We start from the raw sequence: 27,234 nt of genomic DNA, 5'->3' as shown, positions 1-27,234 counted from the left end.
TTATAATATTAAGATGCAGGTATGAATTTACCTTGTTTATTCTCAGGCAAGTCAGAGCAATTGAGGAATTTGTCGCCTTTAGCTTCAGTTACTCCATCAGGACAGCAGCCGAACTTGCTATTGGAACAATCGCATCCTTCCTTGTTAGGTCCTTTAGCACCTGTAACCTCATCACCGCAGCATCCATACTTGGAGTACTGGCACAAACAGCCTTGGAGGTTAGGTCCGGTAGCTGCTGTGACGCCGTCAGGACAGCAGCCGAATTGATAAGTATGGCACGCACATCCTTCAAACTCTGGGCCCTGCGCTTCTGTGCGTCTAAAATCGTAAAATGATAAGTTTTTGGGTCGAAACTAGTAGAAAATAAACGTGGTTATTATTGGTAGATGTATTACTTGTCTGGGCAGCAGCTGAACTGTGAATATTGACAACTGCAACCCTCGTTGTTGGGCCCACGGGCTATTGTCACATTGTCTGGGCAGCAGCCGAAATGCGCTGATTTGCAACCACAACCTGTATGAAGACATAAATTGTTTGTTTATACTTTGATTTTTTTATTTATTTTTAGATCAACATAACGTCGGCACCCTTAACTCAACATTTCTGACACGAACCATTCCGAATGCCCTCCCGGCGCGCGGCGTCCTTGTTTCCTGCCAAGTATAACCTTCAAGGCAAGAGTGAAGAAAGAGATGAAGGCATCTTTGCTTTCTATTAGGCATGTTTGTCATCAAGCGTATAAGTCTATCTCAAAAAAAAATTACCACAGTGAGTCATAATAATTTTAGCTATACCTTCAAGATGTGGGCCCTCAGCTGGTTTGTAGTTATCTGGACAGCAACCAAATTCGTATTGGAGGCAGCAACCTTCGTACTCCGGTCCATGAGCCGGTGTCTCGCCATCAGGGCAGCAACCATAGGCTGATGTGTTGCAAGACATTATGCAACCTTCCAAGTTGACACCCCTTGCTGAAAATAGATTATAATAAGTAGGTAAGATAATACCAGACAGGTATTATTTTTCAGCAGTTTGACGTAGGTTACGTAGAATAATAGAAATAGGTTAAATTATTATTAATTAATTGCTAGTAACCAATAAAATAGGAATTGAATAGGAAGTATTATTCATTCAAATTCTATTTGGATCAAGATAATATTAACTACAATAATAATAAAAAATACCTGTTGCGATACCATCAGGACAGCAGCCAAATTCAGAAATACTACACGGGCAACCCTCGCCGTTAGGCCCAGAGGCGTCGGTTTCATTGTCGTAGCAACAGCCAAACTCTGTCGTTTCACATCCACCAGGTCGTGTTGGTGTTGGCTTTTCGGTAAGTGTGGTTTCTAATACAATTAAATAGCAATATCTTATTATTAACAAGTAGGTACATTAAAACTGATAGTATGAATATAATGTAAGAATCCTGTATTGTGTATCAATGTAAGTAATAATGGGTAGGGTCATGGATATTAATATTATTTACCTGTTTCCGGACAACCTTGTTGTTTAGGGCCCTTAGCTTCGGTTTCTTCATCTTTGCAGCAACCAAATCTATGATGCAGATATATTAATTAATACGTTAATTGGAAAAATACGACAAAACTTATAGCTACCTACCCAAATCTAATTACTTACCTACTGTTCATATCATGTCTGCAATCTGCATACATGTATGGAGTGTGGCTAGGAATACTGGTTTCATTTTTGGATAGAGCTGATTATTTGCTCAAAAATGAGCTAGCTCTTTTATCACCAGATAAATCGGATTTATTAACCAAGGCTACTTACATTTTTCAGAAAGGGCAAGAACGCATTTTACATGTAATATCAATGGCAACTGCCAATAGAAGTGAAAACTTAAAACTATGAAAAAAATTAGGAGCTGTTAGGAGGTGGGTACTTCGACTATCAAAAGCATACTTGACACTTCCATTAGAAATTGAACCATAATAGGTTACGTTAAGGAACATTATCATCATCATCATCCCATAGCCGGCTCACGACAGAGCACAGGTCTCCTCTCAGAATGAGAAGGGTTTTGGCTACAGTCTACCGCGCAGGCCAGTTAAGTCGGCACGCGACCTTGAAGTTTTTAACCATCCTAAAGTCGCCCAACGCGCCTAAAGAAGATTTCACTGCAGAAAAGGTAAACTTACTCAGAAGATTTGCAGGCTGGTGGCGGTGGCGGGCAACCCTCTTGGTCGTTGCCCTCGGCAGCCGTGATGTTATCTGACTTGCAGCATCCGTACAGAGTTTGGTTGCACGGTGTGATCTCGCAACCCTTGTTGTGAGGACCACTGGCCGGCGACACGCCATCGGGACAACAGCCAAATTTAGATTCATGACAGGTTTCTGGATTCGGGCAGCCTAAAATTCAATGTATTATATTTGATGGGATTCCAGTAATCAACTTTTAATATAAAATTGGTTCTGCATCAGCTCCTGTTCAATACACGAACACACATAAAAATTTACTTCTCTGTTTCTAGATGAGTGATGACAAATGATAATTTCGACTGAAGTATTATTTGGCAAAATTTATATAATGATATTATGTATATTTAAAATTAATTGCAATCAAATTTTCGTAGTACCTTCATCGAATGGTCCAGTAGCACGCGTTTTGTTATCCGGACAGCAACCAAATTTGCTCTTCTGACACTTCGCAGTTTTTTTTGGCTTGCATTTCGGTCTCATCGGTTTTATACTAGTCCAAATCCAGGGTGCTGCAAAGTAACAATGATTTAATTTCATTCCTATTCATTTATATAATAAAATATTTCCCATTAAAAAAAATCTAAATACTTCGCAACACCTATTAGTTTGGAAGTGTTTTGATTTTTTGATGAAAAATATAGATGCTTAATCAATTTATAAAAATTATATGTTTAATCTTATTTAATTTACAAGTCTATACTAACATTATAAAGAGGAAACCTTTGTATTTTTGTATGTTTGTATTGAATAGGCTCAAAAACTACTGGACCGATTTCAAAATTTCTTTTACCATTACTTAGAGGGATTCTTCCGAATCCGTATAGGCTATATTTTATCCCGCAAAATAGAAAAAATAAATGTCCACCCGTGCGAAGCCGGGGCGGGTCGCTAGTAGGTAATATTTAAATACGTACTTGTTTCTGTTGAACCTGTTTCGGCTTCTGTGCTTCCTGATTCGGTAGTCTCTGTACTACCAGATACTGTAGTTTCAGTTGAACCTGACTCTGTGGTCGATAAAGTGTCCATTTCAGTTGATTCAGTTGTTCCAGGTTCGATTGATGTTGTACTTAACTCCGTAGTTTCCGTTGTACTGAATTCAGTTGTATCAGTTGAACCGAACTCTGTTGTTTCGGTAGAACTTGACTCACTAGTCTCTGTTGTACTAAATTCAGTCGTTTCAGTTGAACCAGATTCACTTGTCTCTGTGGTGCCTGGTGATGTGGTGCTTTCTACTGTGCTTGACTCACCGGTTTCTGTCATACCCAGTTCTGTGGTTTCTGTTGAGCCAGACTCAGTGGTACCCGATTCTGTCGTTTCTGTTGAACTAGACTCAGTAGTTCCTGTTGCACCTGGTTCAGTGGTGCTTTCCGATGGACTAGATTCACTACTACCCGTTGAAGCCACACTTGTGATTTCTGTTGTACCTGATTCTGTGGTGCTTTCTGAAGGACCAGACTCAGTAGTACCTGTAGTACCCAGTTCTGTAGTTTCTGTTGAACCAGACTCACTTGTACCTGATTCTGTAGTTTCTGAAGTTGTAGCTTCACTAGTTTCTGTTGTACTCAATTCTGAAGTTTCAGTTGAACCAGTTTCACTTATATCTGTGGTGCCTGGAGGTGTGGTGCTTTCTTCTGTACTTGACCCACTAGTATCTGTCGTACCCAGTTCTGTGGTTTCTGTTAAGCCAGACTCAGTTGTGCCTAATTCTGTAGTTTCTGTTGAACTAGACTCACTAGTCTCTGTTGGACCTGGCTCTGTTGTGCTTTCTGATGCACTAAATTCAGTGCTACCTGTTATAGTCGATTCTGTGATTTCTGTTGTACTCAATTCCGTAGTTTCAGTGGGACCGGACTCACTAGTCTCCTCTGTCACCGAATCAGTAGTATCTGATTCAGTTATACCCACTTCCGTAGTTTCAGTAGAACCAGACTCACTAGTCTCTGAAGTCTCGGTCGCACCTGACTCACTGGTACCTGTCAAATCTGTGGTTTCTGTTGTGATTTCTTCTACTTCAATAGTAGAACCTGTTTCTGAAATGAAATTTAAAAAGTTGCAGCTTGTGGAAAATCAAACACGCAGTGCGAGACTTTTGAAACAAATATTTTTCATTCAATTTCAAAAAAGATAAGTAAGTACCTGTTGTTGATTCGAATGTGCTTTCAGTTGTTTCATATGTACTCTCAGTTGAACCACTAAACGTTTCTGCCTCTAGAAAATATTTAATTTAAATATTTATCTACAAATTACTAAAGTTCAGTAGGTAAAAACTGCGTAATCTTACCTGAAACCGTACTTTCTGTCAGTTCAGTAAATCCACTTCCGTCATCTGTCATTATTTCTAGTTCCAGGAGATCTGAGAAAAAATATTAGGCTTGTTCAAATGCATTATTTTACTCAACTTACATGTTTAAGATACTAAATTATAACCAGCATGATCTAAATATTCGACTGTTACCAGTATTTATTTTAGGTCAACAACGAACAGTACAACTCTTTTTAACAAGAGACACCATCTTGTGACAAAAATACAACTAACTATAATATTATAAATAAGTAAAAACTTGCCTGGCGTAGTGGCATCATCTGGTACGAGAACGTAAGGTGGAAACTGTAACAATGTTACAAAAGTTAAGTATAAATTATTCATAAATATGGGATTTGTTGTTGTAACATGATTTTAGGCATAGCGTCTATTAAAAAACCGGTTACGTGCGAGTCAGACTCGCGTATCCGTACATACGGATAAAGGGTACGTAACTATTTTGAAGGGTTAAATATTTTGAATTTTGACTGCTCAATTAACCAATCCTTGCATATGTATGTAAAGTAATTTTATAAGAGTTATATCTCATAGAAATTGGCAAAAAACATACATAATAAATGACGTTACCTTAGTTATAGCTTCAGCGCTCTCATCAGGATACTCTTCTTCATCCTCGCACTCATCGTAATCATACTCTTCAATTATAGGAGTAGACTTGGAATCCATTGGCAATATTTCATCTAAAACCAAATGTTGAAAAAGTGTTTTAAATTTTTGACTTTCTTTTACCACAATGAGACTTCTAGAACTAGTAGAATCTAGTTACAATTTCGATGGAACATTAAATGGTTGTCATACCTTTATCACAAGGTCCCTCATTACAGGATCGTGTCAAGTCCAACACTAAGTCCTCAGGACAATCAAGTGATTCCTTGCCACCGTTCAGACACATCACCTGACGGGTCTGCTCACCTCCGCCGCAAGGCTTTGTGCACTAAAAAAAAACCAATGTCAATTTGATTCAAAGAAACTCTACTTTTACAGTTTCAATTAACATTTACATTCATTCAATTCAACAAATGACAAATATAAAGATATACATCACAAATTGTTATTTTATTCCGAAACAAAAGCATTATTGAGTTTAGACTAGATAATATATCTAAGTATAAAAAGATACTAATCTATGAAAGTGAAAAAACAAGAATTTGCGTTGTGAATATTTTCATAGCTGGGCTGACTTACGTCTGACCAAGCACCAGCAAACCATTTAGCAGGACATTTCTTAATGGGCACTTCGCATTCTTTTTCAGTTTTAAATTTGGATTCGGTATCACATTTTTCATCTTCCACTTTTGTAACAGATTCTCCATCGTAATTTCCACAAAATACGTCGCGAGTTTGGACACCTTTACCACACTGGACCGAACACTGCGGGAAAACATAATTTAGTGCAACTTATTGGTGTGCTGAACAAAACACGGTCTGCATCGTTAAGGATAAGACCCGATCGTTGTATCCATCTCATGACTTAGATCAATTTTCTTGAAATCATGAAAGACATATACGTCAAAGATCTTGAGAATGGTGCAACCAACAAATATTAACCGAACTAGGTGAGTATATTCTACTTACTTTGCTCCACTGTGAGGCGTACCATAGGAATTGGCATGGCGGTAATTTCTTAGTGTCACACGGTTCTTCGAGAATTGGCGTAGGATGGTACGAACAGAAACTTGAATCAATTACTTCGTGGCTCTTAGTGGTGCAGTGTGCTGTTCGTGATCGGACGGTTGAGAGACACGTGTCGCACTTAAAAATAAAAATAAAATTATAATCATAATCATTATTTTGTTTGCCAAATTGTGTGTATTATGATTACATAATAGTGATCATCTAAGGAGGTACTGAGATGGTCTGTCTATGATGATGTTAAATGGAAAGTTAAGTAATTTGTGGCAACCGGCGGGAAACATATTTCGAAGAACCGATAGACGTAGGGATCTCAGCCCAAGCTGCTGTGTAATCTTAGCACAACTCTCCAGGTGGACCTGGAGGTTTCTGCTCACTCATCTGTTCACAGATGTCATCAAACGGACCGCAAGGAGCAGCTGGGTACAAGAGGCACAAGAACTTGGCATGGGTAAGTCGTGATAAGAGGCAAGTATATTATGTCCCGCGGTAGGTATCTATCGGTTAACAATGGCCGACCACGCAGATTTCATATCTTGGTAAAAAAATTGGTTGTCTGTAAAGTCGGTTTACTGACGATAGTTGAACGTGACAACAAAGGCCGATTGTGCTTCTTTGTCGCTCGTTCCGCGCTCTCGATTGCACTTCAAGCCTTACATGGAACGCCTCAGAGCGAGGTAACGCCGCATGAGTCATGTTTTTTCGTGCGTGCAGCCGGCTCTATCGAATTATAAGACGTTGTTACGTCAAAAAGAGTTTTTATGAGGAAAATACAGCTACTTACACCCGACCATTCGCTGAGGACCCAATCCACACCGTCGCAAGGGTGCAACATGCATTGCTGTTCCGTCGGCGGCTTCTCCTCTACACACTCGCTGTCGTCGAACACGTCTACACGACCGTTAATTCTTTGATGGCAAATCACTTGACGCGTTTGCTTGCCTGCTCCACATAATTTGTCACACTGCAACCATATTGAATATGTTACCAATTTTTTAAATCATCATGTTTTAATTGTATTATTAGTATTATTTATTGGTCAGATTATCTTTTCTTCTCTATAAACATGTCGAGTTTTGTACATAGATATACAAATGCAGTTGCTGACGGTTGACGTGATCGTAGTAATTCTTTCGTTCGTACAATGTATGACTTCAATTGTCTTCTTTAGCAATACGACATGCCAGAAGACAGTGGAGTTAGCATTTTGCTCTACTTATGATATTGTTGCATAAGGTAGCTTATACGAGAGTATTTTTATTTTTTTAAATTCTCATTTAGGAGCTAGCTCGCTAATGCGACCATGTAGTTCTTGTAGGTCTAGAGTCTAGACTATATTATTATAATACTTAAAACTATAACTATTTAAAGAATTATTTCTACGACTTATAATTAATACGGAGTATTAAATAAAAATACACTCACATTTTTATTGTTATAATTAAATGCTCATAAAATTAATTATTAATCTATCTACCTAAACTATCAAATATTCAACCAATTAAACTGAATATGAACTTAACTTCTAAGATCAATATTTAAGACTATTCAACTCAACCATTAAGTTTAACAATATTAGCCACTTTTGTTGTTATTACGAGTATGTTTAGTATCGCACGAAATTAGAAGAATCGGTTTTAGATATAGCACACCGCCGCCTTTCCCGTCGTCACACTGCAATCAAAATTTAAAACCAATTAAGTAGTTAACTGCTACAAAAAATGGTCTGTTTGATAGAAATGAACGTGTTTTATTTGTTTTTTTTTTCTGATATAGGCTTTTTGGTTAGTTGTTATTTTGGTTCATTTTTCGGAGCGCAAGCGACGAGTACCTACTGCCTAAGGTTGAGGTCATAGGGCTCGATGAGATTGGAAGCAACATGTTCTGGATGCGTCCTTTATCGGACTCTAGACCTCAAACTTAAAATTAAGTTGGAATGCATAGTTTTGTTAGATCTAACTAATCCATACGCCTCCGAGACCTTAAGCGATGTGAAAAATGGAGGACTTCGTCTTTAGTGGCGAAGACGCTATGTAGAAACTGTAGATGAGTGACAGAGCATAGATCCTAATAAATTAAAAGCCCCTTCAATACTCACATGTGTCCACGGTCCAGTGAACCATGTAGGGCAGGTTGCGTTCTGATTACATTCCTGAAAGACCTCGGGTTTCGGGCCAAGTAGATCGAAGCATTCCTTATCCGCCACTTTCGATTGAAACCGGAATGTTACACTAAAGAAATATATGATTTTATATATTACATAATATTATTAAATAAATGCATGTAAACAATAAATACATGAAGTACTAAGTAGTTGATGGCCGCAACTTTGTCGGGGTAGATTTTTATCCTGCGGGAACTCGTGGCACGAAATAATAGAGTATCAGTTTGGCTCAAAACAGTAGCTTTAAAGGTATATACCCAGTTGTCCGATTCCATTGTGGAGGTCTGCATTTGACCTTTACCATTCCTCAATGCTTAGGCGTAGGTACCAGTTATTATCACTAACATTCGGCATTTTTGTTATTCGGCAAATTATTGTAATCCTGAGCTTCTCGTTGATCTATAACCGGTCGTATAGATCAGTTAGCAGTTTCTTCGTCAGGAACTTATAGCCTGGTAGGTAATTCGATTTAGGAAAGCAGTCCCAGGATAAAGTTACGGTAAGTAACACCAAGTGAGATGAATTTCTTACCCATTGGTTATGATTTTCTCACAATAGACCTCCCTGGACCTCGTGCCTCCTTGTCCGCAAGGCTTCGAACAGACTCCCCATGGCCCCTCCACCCAGGTCGGCGCACACGCATCAGTGTTACAGCTCTGGTTGGTCGCCGGCTTGAAGTTCACATCACATAGGTTCTCGTCGACTACGTTCAAATCATCTCGCGACCGACATGTTACTTGACGTTGTTGATAACCTAAAAAGCACGGATTATAAGTAAAACTGCTCAGCTAGCCGGGAATCGAAAAATAAGTTATAGACGAACTCATATCTGGACTTCATAGATATTAAAAACTAAAAGAAAAGTACAACGTGTTGCGCTTCTAATTAAAGGCTAATTTATTAAAATAAAGACTTCTTTAATTAAATTAAATAAGCACTTTGATGCGCAACCACCACGTGTCAATGATTTATGCAATCGGGTCAACATCTCGAAAAACCTCCATTACTGCTATACATGTACTCGTAGTTTTTTCTACTATTATTCTGATCTCCATGAAAACAAAAATCTTCGAAAAACCTACCTAAATTACCTAGCACTTAGCATCTAGGAGTAGCACCTAACTACCTAGTTAGCTAGCTAAATTGTCAAAAATGTTTCGGGATTTACCTCCACCACAAGTAGCGTTGCACTCTGAAAACTCGTCATACACCCAGTTGTAGTTCTGATTGGGCGGAGGTGCTAGCGCAGAGGGCACACTGTATTCATATTCGATGCCCACGTTATCTTCTTGAAGTAAAATCTGAAATAATAAGAAGCACATTTAGTTCTCAAAATCGTCATTTTTGGAAAACCACCCAGGTGGACTCAATTTCTGAAATGTGCGGAGTAGAAAATATGACCTGGTAGTAAAGGGATGTCGAACAATACCAATTACCGACAACTAACAAGACATTCAGATGCTGGGAACATGCTATGACTTACAGAGAGATAGAGTGGCTCAGTGGTCGGTCCAAGACATTTCAGCTTGTCCGGTGCAGCGAGGCCTTGCTGGCTTCGTTCGTAGTGCCACAGCGTGCCCGCTATCATTAAACTTCTAGGGAAATCTATGTGGTACTCGCCGTTTAGGTAATAAACGTTATTTGTTTTCGCTCTCAAGGCTGAAATATTGAGAAAAAAAAAACGTTTAATACTGGTGTGCTAAGAAACTAGAATCCTTTTATACAATCTGTATATAAATATTAAATATTACATAGATTTAGTTACCTAAGTAATTACTCGATGCTCTTACTTCTGCTATTGCAATATTTGTAGCGCCTTGTGGTATTAAAAGTACGTCGTTATAACCTGGAAAAAATGGATAAATCAAATGTGGTTGGTTCATTACAGATTGGATTTGGTCAAATATTTGGCATATAATTATAATGAAAACAACGTTTCTTGCAAATCAATTATTCCATTTAAGTACGTTTTTAGAGGCTGCATGCTCCAAGGCCAATTCTTCAAAATTCTTCTTCATTTCTAACCGACTTCAAAAAAAGGAGGAGGTTCTCAATTCGACTGGGTATGTTTTTTTTGTAGGTTTGTTACGCTGTTACCTACTCCGCCAATTATGAATCGATTATGATGATTCTTTTTTTGTTTGATAGATAATATTTCAGAGGTAGTCCCATATCAGTTGGGTGAAGATCTGATGAATGATCTTTGAACATAGAGAATTCCAAATTCAATTCAATTCCATTCCAAATTTCAGCCAAATCGATTCATTCATTAAGGTCTGATCAAGTAACAAATATTCAAAAACACATATTAATATAAATAGGATATCTATATCTACAGTATAATACCTAATCGGAACTCTATGGAGTCGATGAGACCGGATATGGTGTGACAGTTAGTACCGTTGCCCCGGCACTGCCTGCATTTGTCTTCGCGTGCGTTCGAGCCCAACATCATATCACAACCAACGGGCTATGGGAAAAGACAGTTTAGAAATAAGTATTTAAAAAAAAATAGAATTACTGAATAAATTAAAAATAGTACACTGAAGGAACTGGAAGCCCCCCTACTATCCCAAGATAACCTTTTCAATTATTGAAAGGGGTCTCGAACTTTATTTAACACTAGACCATCTATACGAGGCAGATAGAGAAAGATGTTAAGTAGATTTTTCGGCTGTTCGAAAAGGCTCACTAGCTAAACGGTCAAGAAGTGGGCTGAAGTCCGAAAAATCAGTTACGGTTCAAACCCACCCGTTGCACTGTTGTCGTACCCACACCCAGCGCGGTGGTGAGCCTGTGCTCGGCAGGCTGCAGCATGTTACCTGACAAACGCCATCCACGCAAACGTCGAACGATTCGTCGTTGCATCGCGTACCGTCCACAACTTTTGGCTGCTGGCGGTAATAGAACCTCTCTCCATGAGGCATACAGTTGAGTTCACATGGATTTGGAGATTTTGTGTATGGCACCCATCTGCAAAATTTATTTAACATGTCATACCTACTTACTTATACAACTCACAGTTATCCTCCTTCAGGGACAGTCTGGTGATAACTAAGCATTAAACTTATAACTACTTAATAAAAACCACACAAAAGTGTGTGGCACAGGTGGCAGATAATGTTCTCAAGAATCTATGAAGTCTGCCAAGTGACACTTGACCAAAGACTATGGCCAAACTCTTCCCATGATGAGAGGGGGCCTTGTTCTCTACAGTGGTCTAGAGCTCAGATTTTGTTGAAAATGAAAGTTTCCTTACGACAGTATTTTCTATACCGAAATTTAAGAGCAAAAACTCAGGTATATAATATTATTTCTTCAAGAAATATAAAGATGGGTGAATAAAATGTAGTAAACTCACTTATATCTATTGCCCTTGAATGACTTGTCGTTGTATGCGGCACACTGCTCGGACCTGAAGTCCAGGGCGCCCTCCGGGCAATCTTGTGTTTGGCACGAGAAGTACTTGGTGTCACCTCCCTTGCACAATGCTTGGCCATCTGGACTAAAGCAAGAAATTAAATGAAAGAATTTCCAAAATCTCCACAAACGACCATGTTGTGGTCGACATCCAATTTACTCGTACGAAACGTTTTCGCTCAAAGTTTCTGATACGAACTGCTAAGGTCTGGCCTTCCGACGTCCATGTTCCCTGTCACATATAACCTGAATACCTTCAAGGCAGTAGTGAATCGGCATCTTCTAGGCAAGCGCGCTCCAACTTAGACCTCATCATTGCTTTTTATTGAACAGGATTGTCGGCAAGCGCAATCCTAATTCGCAATATACAAAAAGATCCAAAAAATGATTTTCAGGAATTACATTCAAGCGAAGCGAGCACGCTATGCTGCCATCGCGGGTTTTGCGTCTTTCACGCTAAAGAACCCGTTAAAGAAATGGGTATTCCAATACAGCGATGCAATAGCAGCAGTTGATAAATTAGTATGCATACCCAAGTTCAAGGCATATTCGTTTTTGCTTGGCGACACCTCCGCCACACGTCCGCGAACAGGCGGAAACTTCTCCCCACTCCCCCCATGCGCCCTCCCCCTCCCCACCAGGTATGACGTAGGAGGCAGGTAGAAACAACCCGGCGCCTTGCCGTCTGTGTCTACTCCGGTGGCCATTTACCTTTAATCAAACAAACAATAATAATTTAAAAAAACTTAGGTGATAAACGCGTGGTTAAGAAGTCGGCTTCCTGTTTGAAGGGTCCGGGGTTCGATCCCAAGCATGCACCTAACTAGACTATAACTTCTTCATAGATATGTGCGTTTCAAACAATTAAATATATCACTTTCTGGATTTTGGTCCTGAGTATCGTCTTTTTTATTGCGATCACTTTAAATCTAGACACACGGCACGTGTGTCAAAGCCAAGTTCCAAAAATTATTTTTACCAAATCTGATTTCAGGATTTTCGCCAAGGGTTGCGGAGGATGCGCAGTAAGTAGATAGGATGTAACTAGGAGTGTGTTTAAAACTCGCCATTGGTATCGTAGGTATAATTTTCATAGCTTAGGACATGGTGTAAAAGAAGGCAAGGAGCTAAGCTATAAAAATGGTTCAAGTAAATAAGCCTGATAAAAAGTCAATGTCCAACGAAAAGAGGCCACAAAAATGAAAATTAACAACAACTAAAAAGTCACCTATAATAGAAAATAACTGTAATCTTTTATAGAAAATAACAGTTACCTACTATAATAAATACAAAACATTAAACATTCGCTGCAATGTGAATGCGTTAATTGACGCTTGCATTGAAAATGTTATCAAACTGTACACACCACATAGGACATTATGTACTTAGCTGGGTCTTGAGTGTTGCTTAGGTTGTCTTCTCACTTAGCTTTTGTTGAGCTATGTCGGTTACATTGATTCTGCTAAGGATCTTTTCATTTCTGATTTGTTAGAGATACTACGAGCGTAGCCTGGCCATTGATTCAATACATAGATAAAAGAACTTCTTTCTTTTATCTATGAATCAATCCATTGCCACTGTGTGGCTCTGAATTTACTTATCAGGCCTAGTCATAGAGTCTTAAGATGCAGAAGATGAAGATTATCTATCTATCAATACAGTCATAAAAAGATTTATCCTGACTGACTGCCTGATCTATTAATGCACAGCCTAAGCCGGTGGGGTTAGAAACTTTAAATTTTGAGAGTATGTTCCTTTTGTGATTCTCACTTACTAAGAAAGGATTTATCGAAATTCCATCTCTAAGGAGATAAAATAGGAGATTGTATGAAAGTTCGTAATTTTTCAAGCTAAATATGTCCGTGAAAAGTTGTATTTGGGCTTTCAGTTAAAAATTAAGGAAGTGGTATATTTTTTAAAAGTTCCACTCCCAAGAGGACCAAATTATGGGAAATTATGGACCAAAGTATGAAAGTCTATCATTTTTCGAGTAGTTAAGTAGTTATATCCATAAAGAATAGTATTTGGGTTTCTGGTTCGAATCTTTATTCGACGCCTACGTGTTTCAGGATTTTTTAGAGTTCCACACCGTCAACGACTTCCGAAAATTCGAGCGAAAAAATGTTTCTTTTTCCTACAGAGGCATCTAATAAGAAATGTCTTACAAGAAGTACTTCTGATGTGAAGGAGCCCTAACGCTTACAATGCAGATCAGCGCGGGAACCGTCCGGTCGTGCAGCTTGTTATGATGATAAACAACTTGTATGGCGCATTATGAACGAGGCAGGCACTTGAGCACGAGTGTTTACACTTGCACATCCAATGTCACACTCTATTTGGTTTTAAAGGTTTTAATACACAAAGCAGCACCTGTCAGCGAAAGGTTAGCGCTTCAGTGATCTCATTTTGTTGGTGATTACCTACTTTCGCGTCTGTTTTTTAGGGTTCCGTATTTCTAAAGGAAAAAGGAACCCTTACAGGATCCGAAAAAAATCGAAAACCGTGAATTTGTGGTTATCACAAAGAAAAAGTAATCACGAAAAATTCAATTTACGAAATCACATATAGCTGGCACAGTCCGTTATTAATGCAGTGTTCTATATAAAAGTGTTAGGTATACCTTGTATGATGGTACGGAACCCTCCGTGTGCGAGTCCGACTCGCACTTGACCGGTTTTTTTATTCAACAACAACAACACGTTTGGTGACAAGTTAGCACTGCAGCGACATCTTATGAGGTGATTCTGCTTTTTAACCTAGAAGAATATTAACTTTTCCTGCCTTAGAATCTAGATTTTTCAGTAGCAATAGATAGTACCTAAGCTTCTTTACTATCGAACCGTCAACTATTTGATCTACCTTTGATTGGTCTGTTTTATCAGCGCAACGCAGAACATTAAATTAAGAACTTGACAAAACAAGTGTAAATTAAAAATTTATAACACCCCCGACGATCCAAAGTATTTGAGTTTTCCAAAACATCATTTTCAAATAAATAATTATGTATTTAGGCAACGTCCATCTTGACAGCTTGACATTTGTCTATTGACATAATATTATGAACCTAACGGTTATCTAACCTTCTTTTCTACAAGAAAACTAGAAAAGAGCTGATAACTCTTAAACGGCTGAACCAATTTTTTTAGATTATAGCTAAGAACACTCTCGATCAAGCAACCTTTCAAACAAAAAAAACTAAATTAAAATCGGTTCATTCGTTTAGGCGCTACTATGCCACAGACAGATACACAGATACACAGATACACAGATACACAGATACACAGATACACAGATACACAGACACACAGATACACAGATACACACGTCAAACTTATAACACCCCTCTTTTTGGGTCGGGGGTTAAAAAAATATAAGCTATATTGCTTAGCTAACTAGGATACCTACATGCTGACGTTTACAAATTGTAACTTAAAATTGTGAATTATAATATATATTTTTTAGTGTTCATTTCTTTTGTTTTTATTACTACCCTGGTAGAGAACACGGCGCTATATATACATCAAATATCTGTACAAATATACCTGTACACCTACTATTCCTGAAAGTATTATTTAGCACCCAGTTCCATGAAGACCAATTTGAATCAATACAATTACTGAGAACTAACCGAATTCTATTGATGTACGATCACAATGAATCAAATCGATAACGGAATTCCCAATAGAAATAGATGTGCAATTTCTATTAGCTGCGTTTATAATAGACTGTCACGTCGATTGGGGAAGGCGCAAAGTTTTATTACAATTTATTACGGCCACGACGGCAAAGTCAAGGCTGCACGGTCAGTCACTGTGGTCAACGCACTTCCTAATTCTTAAAACAGTATACCTACATTGAAACAAAGTTCATTGTCTTTATAATACCACGATAAAATGCTATTTATAGAGCTTCGTATTCACGAGACAGCTGTAAGTTGAGGCAGCACCCAACCTGGTAGTTCGTGGGGAAATCCATGGATACCAGTTACCACCACGCCTGGAGAGGCACGCCAGTTATGTTGAACTCTTATCAACTAAAACACCTCAGTGATCTACGATGGGTTTCGAAGCCAATCGATCGTGCAACCCACCAGCGGCGCCTGCTGTAGACTCTCCTACGGGACTAACGAAGATACATCGTCTGAAGCACACGGAACGCAAAGATGTGCCAACTCAGGGACATTTTTAGTATAGGGAGACAGACTTCCCGTGTCCGTGACCCCCAAGCCTTTCTTAAGGGGGCAGACAGAGCAATAAGAGCTCGAAATTAATGTATTTGCCATAACGTTTGTAGTCCATGTACTTACCAAAAAGGCTGAGGGCGTTTTGGCGAAAATGTATTTCCATTTTGAGTTCGTAGTCGTAAATTATTGTAAACTAATTAAATTATGTACAAATAGTGCTATACTCACATTGTGTTTAAAATGATGCCTGGATGTTGTCCACGGGATACAATTACTTATTACGATGGCTGCTATAAGCAGCGATCTGTGAACAAAAATAAAAAAATTGAGTTATTTTTCTATTGAAGTAGCAATATTTACAAAAGAAACAGAAAAAGTAGGTAATGATTTTGATTTTATTGGTATTTAACTCTTTCCAATAGGTCCAAACTATTTTACGCGGCAGGCTCAGATTCGCGAGCTTTGCCCGGCATCTTCGTGACCAGTTTGTATGCGCCGCGCCCGCGCCATGCCGCCGCCGCCGCCTGCCGCGCCGCGCGCTATTGCCACTGTGCCTTGAGCGTGCATTTGCCTCGCGCAATGCAAAGCTGCCACGCTGCCCAAAGCTCAGTATCGCGACAGCTGAGTAAAATAAGTCTTTTGATGAGTTAGATATGCCAGTTTATTTCGATCTTTAAAGTGTTCTGGCAGTTTCACCTTCACATTGATAACATTATAAAATTAAATTCAATTGCCGTGGTCGTGCGTTGTCAACTACAAAAAGAACATACTAAGTAATTTGATAAACAAATACAACCAATGGGGATGCCGTCGATCAATGATAAAAATACGCACGGCATACAGAACGAATTATAACGTTAATATAACGGAATACGAATCGAATTATAATGTCGTCAATGTGAAACTGCCAGAAGGTGTGTGTTAGACATGCCTGTTTATTTAAAGGCCTAAATAAACAGGCATATCTAACACATCAAAAGACTTAATAAAATAATAATATGTAGGTATACGATATGTAATATGAAACATTGGAAACCAAAAGATTTTGTAAAACAAACGGATCAGCGGGGTCTTAAAGCCTTAAACGAGAATTTAGATTGTTTGAGTAAGATAAAAGTCGTATTTATCGGCAGACTTCTCGAGCATCACAACACTTAAGAAATCCAATTACGTGATATAATGAAGGGTATATAAAATCTTAAATCGATATATAGTAAGACCTTTGATGCTTATCTTTTTTTAAAATAAAGTTATAGAGCTTCATTTTTTTCTCATCTCTCTATTACCTTTGCTCCTTGTTGAGTTTACCTTTATCCAGCAAACCAGCAGCAAATCTACTGCAAACTGCAAAGAGAATACCTACCACATCTAGGGCTCATTAAGTTTTAGGATAATGAGTGCCAATTAATTGTAATATTGTTTACAATAATTCCAAGTACTTAATATTATACTCAGATACTCCGTATAGGTGTTTATTATGGGGTAATATAAAATGAGCGCAGGCAGTGAAATACGAAGGTAGGTACTTCAACTGAGCAAATAAGTAAATTAAACAAATCTCAAAGAGTAAGCATCTTCATTATTTTTAAAGCCTTTTAAAAATTGGGAAAACAAAGCCTGGGATTTGAATAAGCTTCTTAAAAGTATCTGTAGACAAGTAAATGTAGACGTTTGAAAGAAGTGTTAAGAGGGCTCTCTCCGACACTCGTTTCATACAATTGTAGTTACAATTTCATTTGAATATTAAGCAACCAAAGTCCATGAAATTTTGCAGACATATTGTAGAAACTAATATATATGTCTGTGGTTTTCCAGATTTCTGTTAAAATTTTCGGTTTCAAAGTTACGCGGTCTTAAAAACTTTCATACAAATCTTTGAGCCCCTGCAATTTCAAAACTACATATTTTTAGAAAAATCTAAAACACCACAGACACAGATATTAGTTTCTAGAATATGTCTGCAAAATTTCATGGACTTTGGTTGCTTAATATTAAAATGAAATTGGAACTACGATTGTATGAAACGAGTGACGGAGAGAGCCCTGTTAAAAATACGTATTAAAAATGAATAACCGGTCAAGTGTGCATGGCAACCCCTACCCAGACACCCTTAAACTTAAACAATTTATTAAAGTTTAAAGGTGTCTGGAAGGGGGTTGTGTCTGGCAATGCATGAAGTGGTTTCTAATACTATTCCGAAGAAGAAGAAAATATAAATAAATAAGAAGTTAATATCCGAATAAGAAGAAGATAATATAATATTTGGCCGTAAGAAATCTTACACCTTTGTAGAATTTGAGAAAAATATAAATGGCCTTTACGTTTTCCATACCACTTTTCTGATGCACTGTACTTACCAATGTTAGATTTTATATTTCACAGTTCCATTATTCACTGGCCGAAATTGGTTTGTTAGTTTTTTCACTGCCCACACGATGATCTGTTACTTTCATTTCTAAATATTAAGTAGCCTTAGTCAGTACTAACAATACATATATCCAAATATTATGTAAGTAAACTACCGGTAGGATTACTAAATTCTTGCTGCTGCAGACAAAACAATTCTTTATCTATAGTTTCAAGCTTATTGCCCGCGTCTTCGTCCGCACGTGGACTATACAAATTTCAAACCCTTATTTTATCTCTTTAGGGGTTAAATCCTCAAAAATCCTTTCTAAGCGGATGTCACTCGCGATAACAGCTATTTACATACAGCTAGATACATGCCCAGCCCGCTGTGCGTTGATAGATCAGTCAGCCACCTTTTCCTTTCATATATTTAGGTGAACCCACGATCTATTGCCGATGATCTACGTATTCCGACCAGAAGTCCACGAAACCTCCTTGGTTTGTATCTAAAACATCCGAAACCCGTTAAACCCACAATCCTCGGCACAAGTATGCAATGTAAACGTTTATTAGCATCTCGGACGTTCGCTTGTTGATTTGCAAGGTTTACCAAGCTCTCGCATACCCCTTTGAAAATTTATACAGTCATTGTTTCCACACATCATGTTTATAAAGTGTTTTCTCGTATGCCCGTTTTAACATCAAGATGTGTACAAATAAATAGGTATAGCAAAACATTTTTGTACCGAAGTATGCTTATTGCTTCTATATCAAATATTTATTTATAAATATATCGTCTCCTATCAGTTTAGTGGATGACTCATGAAAAAGCAGCATATACTTAGATAAAAAATGCAACTGCTAAAATATAGGAAATGGGACTGCACCATATTGAATGGCACGGTCATAATGAACTTGGCATTACAAACAGCAGTTCCGCAGGATGCAACCGGACACCCAACGTAACGGATCCGACTATCCGACGTGCCCGTCAATTAGTTGGCACAAGGGCTGATTTATAATCAAGTATCAAAACTCATCAGACAGTGGGTATCTACATATACTTTTTTTTATTCGATGACGAGTTAGCCCTTGACTGCAGTTTCATCTGGTGGTAAATGAAGACGTAGTGTAAGACAAGCGTGGTGCTTGGCGTCTAAATCACTTGTTACAACGTTTTCGCCATTAGTGTGGTGATGAGCCACAAGCTCAGCAGACCAATCAGGCAGCGGGTGATTCAACACTAAATGATAGCCACCGAGCTCATTTGACATTTATTTATAATCCATTGAAGGTTTTCTATGAAAAAATATTTAACTATTACTCAATGAAACAGCAATGTAAAACCAACCTATGTCTAATGAGCTCGGTGGATTCATTGTTGAAGACTGAGTTAGCGAATCGCCCCATAGAGACAAGTTGCCAAATTACCTCTGCCGGGAATCAAATCCAGAATCTCCAATTTATAAGACCATAGAACTCTCCACTGCGCACTAGGAAAAGTGCGCAGTAGTCAAAATATAATATAGTATAAGTAGTATTATATTATTGCTCACGTTATTTTGTGGAATGAAATAAACCATACTTAATAGTATAACTAAATGTGTATTTGAATCCATGTTCAGCCAGTTAGTTCTTGTTAGTTGCGCCAATTAGGTCCAGAAACAGATCACGAACTGCAAGCTTCGCTTTGGAGCCCCAAATTATTGTAATTATCCCCTTCAAACGTAATACTAAATTACTGCTGTCTAAATAAAAGCTCAATTTGGATCTCTGGATTTATTTTTATGTGATCGAGCAGTTTGCACACGTTACCTTCTCTTCTTTTGTTTTTAAATCAAAAATGGAAAGTCATGATCAGTTCATAGAACTTATACTTATACCTAAGCGTAAACCCTTTTCATGTAAGTATCAACAACACATGTACTAAGTTTCAACTCAGTCCAATCAATTACCTATACGCGAACGCATTGTTAGCGAACGAACGAAAATAAAAATATTGTTTTTTATACAAATTAATAGGTCTACAAACACAGAAAACACAAATAAAGTAGGGTCAGATGGATGGTCAGTCCCCAGCGTCTGTTTAAACTCTAATACCTATCTGGTTCACATTAATAGATCCTTTTAGTCCCGATGCTGTGTCAAGATCGCTAGTTAGAAGTTAGCACACGTTCATATTATGATCAAAATGATCATAAGTGGAGACTGCCTCAAAGAAAAAAATGTTGAACGGATTTTGTTCAAGTTATCGGGAATGGATAGGCTCTCTTTATTTTGAACATTTACAAAGAGGAACCGACGCGATGGCGACAATTAATTGCCAGCTTTTCACGAATTTATTGATCCACCCCTTGAATTAACCCCATGTTAAATCTAATGGTTTCTTAGGATGGTAATCTCCCACAAAAGGTTTCCATTTTAAATACGTATCAGCTAGTAGTTTGGACAGTTCAGCGCACCTAGTGCAAACCAATATTAGCATTCGAATAGCATGCGTGAATCGTTTGGTGAAATTTATGACCTGCTATTATTACACCCACTGTCATCGTTACAGTGATATCATGGTAACGTGACACCTTATTTGAACTCGGTGACAAATGGTGAAACATTGATAGCTCATGGTGAAGTCGACGACCGCACACACAAAGGATTTCATGAAAATCTATGGGTTTCGGGAAAATGTAGGAAAATCGTAACAAGTCGCAAATAACAACAAGCACCATGCAAATATTTATATTTCTTTTCTATAATACTTTTTACAAAACGGGATTACAAATGAATAATAATAGATATATCTACGAGCATTTTTACCTATTTACTATTAATTTACTTAAATGATGAAATCACATGATAATGCGAAACGCCACGCACTAGTGGTAGCGTTGTATATCTTTCATTTCTTCATACTTGTATCTGATTAAAATAACAAGATTATTTATATCGTCATCATCATCATTATTACTGAACACGGATCTTTCACAGAATGAGAAGGATTTAGTTAATTTAATAAAGTAAGTATATTAATTACCTTAATTAAGAACTGCATAGGTACATATTAAAAAAAATATGTTGTACCTCTCTAGTCTTGTGCGAAAGCAGTCAAAGAATATCTTTTTCCATTTAAAAAACCAATAAATAGTTCTCATTTTGCCATCACATCAAGTTAGAAATTTATAATAATGGGATTAGATTGCAGTTTCTAGCGCCATCTTAAACAATCAACTATTTTAAACGGTGACAAAGTTGAGCGGAGACATCACTTCCAATTTAGGACTCTGCTAAAATGATAATCGCGCCTGTCATGAGGTCATCTCCATGTGAAGTCAACTAGATTTGTATCGATTCTTGCTCTATCCAGCTACGGAGCTGTAGGTATAGAAGTATAAAAAGTTTATTTATGAAGTTGTTACAATTTTGTCTGTGAATGCTAGCATTTATTTCAGTGATAGGCAGTGATCTCTCTGATGTTAGACATTTAGCCTATTGAGCAAAATTTGAATGAAACCCTAAATAACGTAGGTAGGTACGTAGTTTTGATTTTTGTGTTTCTTATATGCTCTTAGAAGTATCTCCTCAAGGATGATGTCGGCTTAGGATCGGCCCCCCTAGGATGTCGGCTTTCTATATTTATGAAATATAGTGCTCATAAAACACCAGAAAGTTTATTTATAACACACATTCTATACTGAAAACGGAAAAACAGTTCAGAGTAGGTATACGAACGCTGAAAAATTACAGTAGATACCTCGGTTAATATTAAACGGTTAATCTGTAATGAGGCAAATTTGTTAGCGGTTCGAATAAATCGCTCTGATAAAACAAATAACCTTCAACAACTGCGAAAAATATGTTTGGGAATTTACTTGGGTAAATCCAGGGTAAGTCACATAGCCCACCAATGTTATTTCTATACAAAATAAGTACGCTGTACTTGTCTAATTATTTAAAATTAATTAAATAGCTCTAACCGAAGTAGATTGTATGGCACGTAAATTAATGATGTCCGCGACTTCGTCTGCGTGGATTTAGGTTTTTAAAACTTGTTGATTTTGCGTCGCGATTCCGGTGCCCCGTTGCGACGTGATTGAAGGACAAGCCAAAGGACAACAAACAAAATACACTTCCGCATTTATAATATTATAGGTGGTGAAAAGTACTTAGTGGTAGTTTTCACATAAGAGTATCATAAGTGGCACATGTTGTCCTACATGAAATTTCAAATAAGCTCTAGGTACTTACCTTCTTATCTACTTTCAGCAATATTAACCCCCGACTCAAAAAGAGGGGTGTTATAAGTTTGACGTGTCTATCTGTGTATCTCTCTGTGGCATCGTAGCTCCTAAACTAATGAACCGATTTTAATTTAGTTTTTTTTGTTTGAAATGTGGCTTGATCGAGAGTGTTCTTAGCTATAATCTAAGAAAATCGGTTCAGCCGTTAGAAAGTTATCAGCTCTTTTCTAGTGACTGAAACCATCACTTTTCGCGGGTGTAATAAATTTTTAATTTACACTTGGTTTATTATACCGACTTTGTTTTCTTTGACAGCTCTTTCTACCTAATAAGATTTAATTTATACAGAAAGATACTTAGGTACTTTTGATATGGATTCTCACAATTTATAGAGCTCTAACGATATTGTAACAAACATCCGATTTTGTGTCAGAACATAAAATATATTCGAGAGCAAAGGATCGGTCTCAATAGTTTTTATTTCAGTCATTACTCGGATTCTGAGCTAGCGAGCTTATGTAGATTTTATGTGCGCAGCGCAAAAGACTTACCAGGTAGACCGTACCTAAGAGAACACTGAAAACGCCAGGAAAAAAAATCACACGAAAGAGCATGAAATCAAATCTGGAAACCGAAGAATTTTCTACAAAATCGCTGATTCACTTAAACTTTTTAGATACTAAATGTGGTAAATAAGCAGATCGTTCGTCTTTTCGTCGATCAATCTGTCAATAGGATTCGGCGAGTGTTTTTAGGCTGAAATTGATGGTATTTTTCGTGCTGTTTTTAGTGTTTTAGTGTTCCTACGCGAACGCCCACAGCTTCCGAGGTTAATGGCTCGGATGACTAGAACGTGAGATCTATATGACTCGTCTAATCGTATCTGGATTTTCGCTTTTGGTGTTCCAGCTTACCCAAACGGCCAAACAGAATAACAAAATTGTAATGTTAAGTAGGTATATCTATCTATACATGTACATGTACATCTTAAGTGCATCAAAATCGTCTTACAGTAAACCAAAAACAAGAATAATCAGTAACATAGGTTTTTCTCTCACTACTCCTATAGTATCGTTTAGCCGTGATAGCATAGTGGTTAAGACATCCGCTTGCTTTTCGGAAGATCGGAGGTTCGATTACGGGCCCCTAACTGTGCCATAATAATAAATATTAGTACCTACATTTAAAGCAATTACTCAAACACAACTTGCTTTAAAGGTGAGGATTTAGTGAAGAAACCTGCTTGCCTGAGAGTTCTCCATAATATTTTTAAAGATGGGTAAAGTATTTGGAACATGGCTTGGCCAGGAACTTGGCCAGTGCTCAGTAGATAATGGACTAATAGATTTAAAAGCTAGGGGCTGGACATTTCACTGGAAAATTGCCATTTTTGGCTCATTATTTCGTACGTAATTTTTTTTATACCTAATGAATTTCAAATGCCTTTCCAACGAGGTTCTAGGGGGAAAACCAAAATTTCTTTTCGGCGCGCTTTTCATATTCAGGAGGTGTGTTCAAAATTTAAATATAGCTCTGATGTATAGCAGTAACAAGTTTCTTTACAAGTGTAAATTAAAAATTTATAACACCCCCGACGACCCAAAGTATTTGAGTTTTCCAAAACATCATTTTCAAATAAATAATTATGTATTTAGACAACGTCCATCTTGACAGTTTGACATTTGTCTATTGAAATAATATTATGAACCTAACGGTTATCTAACCTTCTTTTCTACAAGAAAACCAGAAAAGAGCTGATAACTCTTAAACGGCTGAACCAATTTTTTTGGATTATAGCTAAGAACACTCTCGATCAAGCCACCTTTCAAACAAAAAAAACTAAATTAAAATCGGTTCATTCGTTTAGGCGCTACGATGCCACAGACAGATACACAGATACACAGATACACAGATACACAGATACACAGATACACAGACACACAGATACACAGACACACAGATACACAGATACACACGTCAAACTTATAACACCCCTCTTTTTGGGTCGGGGGTTAAAAAGTGCTTTGCAACGTTACTGTTCTTTACAGTTTATTTTTAAAATGTATGTGTCAAACAGACAGAGAGATGGTCAGACGGACGGACGTACTGGACGACACTATAGGAATCTACATACATAAACATTATTTTTCTTACTTCACAAACGCGCATTTTATCTTTACCAAGTTTTTATTTCTGTATTATCAACACCGACTTCTAGCTAATGTTATACTTTCCCAGAACAAGTTCAAAGGATCCGGCGTCCGCGTCATTAGGATCATTCCGCGGGATCTTCACTCGCATATAAACAGTTGAGTATCAAGCAACACGGTTAAGAGTAGACATTGTCGCTGCCCCTGTACACAGTGTTGGATTTTCATACCAAAAAAAAAACCGGTTAAGTGCAAGTCGGACTCACACACGAAGGATTCCGTACAAGATATACATAACAGTTTTATATAAAAAGCTGCAAGTTAGTGACGGACTGCGCGGTACACCGACTATATGTGATAACACTTTTTTTGTGATGGAATCACAAACTCACGGCACACCATTTTTATTAGTATCCGTTTGACTTCTGCGTTTGAATGTTGCGTATGTTATGCATTGCATTTTTACTCGTACGTTCCAAAGAACCTTCATATTACCGATCACTTCTGTGACATCTTTATAAAGATGATCCCTTGGTCCGGTATCTTGGTACAGACTAGAAAGGAACGTTGCGTGAAGCTTCTCCCTGTTGTAAGTAGTTGTGTAACTCCTTTTGACAATAAAGTCGCGTGGCCAGTTTATCAGAGCGCGGCAACGTTATTAAGACGATGAGTCGTATCTCGTGAGTCGTTTTCATACTCGTACGTAAGTCAGGAGCAACGAACTAATTTGATGTAGGAGTTCATCCTAAATTCTATTTACATTATCCAAACATACTGGCGGTTGAACTGCGCGAAAATTAATTTGGATAATCTGTGGAGGTATTTTATAAAGTAGCTAAGTTGGAGAATGTGTTAGTTTTCTTGGGATAGTTACCTGAATATTAGGAGGGGTCCCATCGTCGTAGTCGTCGTCAACCGAAAGACGTTTGATACTGGACATACTTAGGTCTCTTATAGGGTCTCACACGCCACGCGGTCTTGCGCTATTTGAATTCAGCCTGAAATCTGAATCCAGCCTTCCTGCGACCCGTATGATATTGTCTGCCCACCTAGTGGGGGTCTACTAGACTAACGCTTTCCGGTACAAGATTGCCATTCCAGCACATCGAGATACCAATACATTTAGATAGTTAATAATTATTACGCATACTCGGTGTATAAATACTGCTGGTTCGATATACTACGCGTGTTTTGTCAAGTGAGAATGCTTCTTTTGGCGAAATATTTTTGATTGCAGATAATATAAAGAATGAGCGCGGCGCCTGCGCTTGAGATGTTAGTTGATGACGTTTACCTAACATTCATTTGTTAGTGTAGAAAATTATTAAAAAGACAGGTTTAGTAGGTATTTAAAATGGTGGTGATAATGTTAAAAGCTTGACCTTTTAGTACATTTTAATGAAAAGTTTCAGCGCCTAACAGATTTTTTTTATAAATCATCCTCCGAGTTTGACACAATCTGCCCATAATATTAATAATATACGAGTACTTAAGTAGGTACCTTGTATCTTTTAAGTATGTATCAGGAATATTTAACTGAGATGCAGTGGAGTCCTTAGTCCTTATAATTTATTGGTAGGTATAATTTGCGGCAGGTTCACACTCCCTTACTATACTTCTATACATTCTGAATCGCAACAACAACAATCGTATCTATTGTTAGCGTAACTCTACATTCAAACAGATCGACGAAAGTTACCTATTTAGATGACAATGCGTGGTTTTAGATTGATTCAATTTTAGTGAGGCGTTTCGATATCGGTAGAGACGATTCCTACCTCAGTACTTAGATATACTCCGACTAACACGTGAGTTCAGCCGACAGACACGACCCAAAAAGAGGGGTGTTATAAGTTTGACGTGTGTATCTGTGTATCTGTGTGTCTGTGTATCTGTGTATCTGTGTATCTGTGTATCTGTGTATCTGTCTGTGGCATCGTAGCGCCTAAACGAATGAACCGATTTTAATTTAGTTTTTTTTGTTTGAAAGGTGGTGAGGTGGTGGTTAAAAGGTGGCTTGATCGAGAGTGTTCTTAGCTATAATCTAAAAAAATTGGTTCAGCCGTTTAAGAGTTATCAGCTCTTTTCTAGTTTTCTTGTAGAAAAGAAGGTTAGATAACCGTTAGGTTCTTAATATTATGTCAATAGACAAATGTCAAGCTGTCAAGATGGACGTTGCCTAAATACATAATTATTTATTTGAAAATGATGTTTTGGAAAACTCAAATACTTTGGATCGTCGGGGGTGTTATAAATTTTTAATTTACACTTGTTATAAGACATTCTTATTTGAATAGACTGTACACCATCGATGTCTATACAGTACACATATCAATCAAATCAACTATCAGCAAGTCATCTAAAAGTCGGTCAACTTCTAGTCATCCTATTGGGTTGTACCTATTTATAATAGGGCGCTAAAGAACTCTGACCCGCAAAATTTAATAAAGGGAATAGGGATTAATTTACGTTGTCGCAACGGTTACCCACTGCCCTTAATTTAGGAATTCCAATTGGTTACTGAAACTTCTGGAGCACATTAATTAGATTAACATTTA

The 27,234-nt window shown here is 37.8% G+C and overlaps 1 protein-coding gene across 6 annotated transcripts in view; it reads right to left on the bottom strand.

Annotated features, from left to right (window-relative positions):
- LOC123875119 (papilin) overlaps window positions 1–27,234 on the bottom strand; it is a 173,085-nt gene that overhangs the window by 24,727 nt on the left and 121,124 nt on the right. For 5 of the 6 annotated variants that reach the window (XM_045920773.1, XM_045920777.1, XM_045920776.1 and 2 more), the window contains exons 2-27: window positions 16,171–16,246; window positions 12,292–12,470; window positions 11,701–11,844; window positions 11,162–11,312; window positions 10,686–10,809; window positions 10,105–10,185; window positions 9,823–9,998; window positions 9,508–9,640; window positions 8,871–9,093; window positions 8,274–8,406; window positions 6,960–7,139; window positions 6,119–6,295; window positions 5,729–5,914; window positions 5,342–5,477; window positions 5,111–5,223; window positions 4,786–4,828; window positions 4,502–4,573; window positions 4,357–4,428; window positions 3,135–4,250; window positions 2,598–2,729; window positions 2,160–2,370; window positions 1,487–1,554; window positions 1,182–1,346; window positions 795–968; window positions 396–513; window positions 32–318 (exon numbers count right to left, since the gene is read on the bottom strand). In XM_045920773.1, coding sequence (XP_045776729.1) covers window positions 32–318; window positions 396–513; window positions 795–968; window positions 1,182–1,346; window positions 1,487–1,554; window positions 2,160–2,370; window positions 2,598–2,729; window positions 3,135–4,250; window positions 4,357–4,428; window positions 4,502–4,573; window positions 4,786–4,828; window positions 5,111–5,223; window positions 5,342–5,477; window positions 5,729–5,914; window positions 6,119–6,295; window positions 6,960–7,139; window positions 8,274–8,406; window positions 8,871–9,093; window positions 9,508–9,640; window positions 9,823–9,998; window positions 10,105–10,185; window positions 10,686–10,809; window positions 11,162–11,312; window positions 11,701–11,844; window positions 12,292–12,470; window positions 16,171–16,246 — 4,670 coding nt within the window. The remainder of the gene's footprint in view (window positions 1–31; window positions 319–395; window positions 514–794; window positions 969–1,181; window positions 1,347–1,486; window positions 1,555–2,159; window positions 2,371–2,597; window positions 2,730–3,134; window positions 4,251–4,356; window positions 4,429–4,501; window positions 4,574–4,785; window positions 4,829–5,110; window positions 5,224–5,341; window positions 5,478–5,728; window positions 5,915–6,118; window positions 6,296–6,959; window positions 7,140–8,273; window positions 8,407–8,870; window positions 9,094–9,507; window positions 9,641–9,822; window positions 9,999–10,104; window positions 10,186–10,685; window positions 10,810–11,161; window positions 11,313–11,700; window positions 11,845–12,291; window positions 12,471–16,170; window positions 16,247–27,234) is intronic. The other variant, XM_045920774.1, reaches the window with a different exon arrangement.

Source organism: Maniola jurtina, chromosome 19, assembly GCF_905333055.1.
Source record: "Maniola jurtina chromosome 19, ilManJurt1.1, whole genome shotgun sequence".
NCBI lineage: Eukaryota > Metazoa > Arthropoda > Insecta > Lepidoptera > Nymphalidae > Maniola > Maniola jurtina.
Note: the sequence above shows the minus strand (reverse complement) of the source record. Positions and strands in the feature narration are given on the sequence as shown.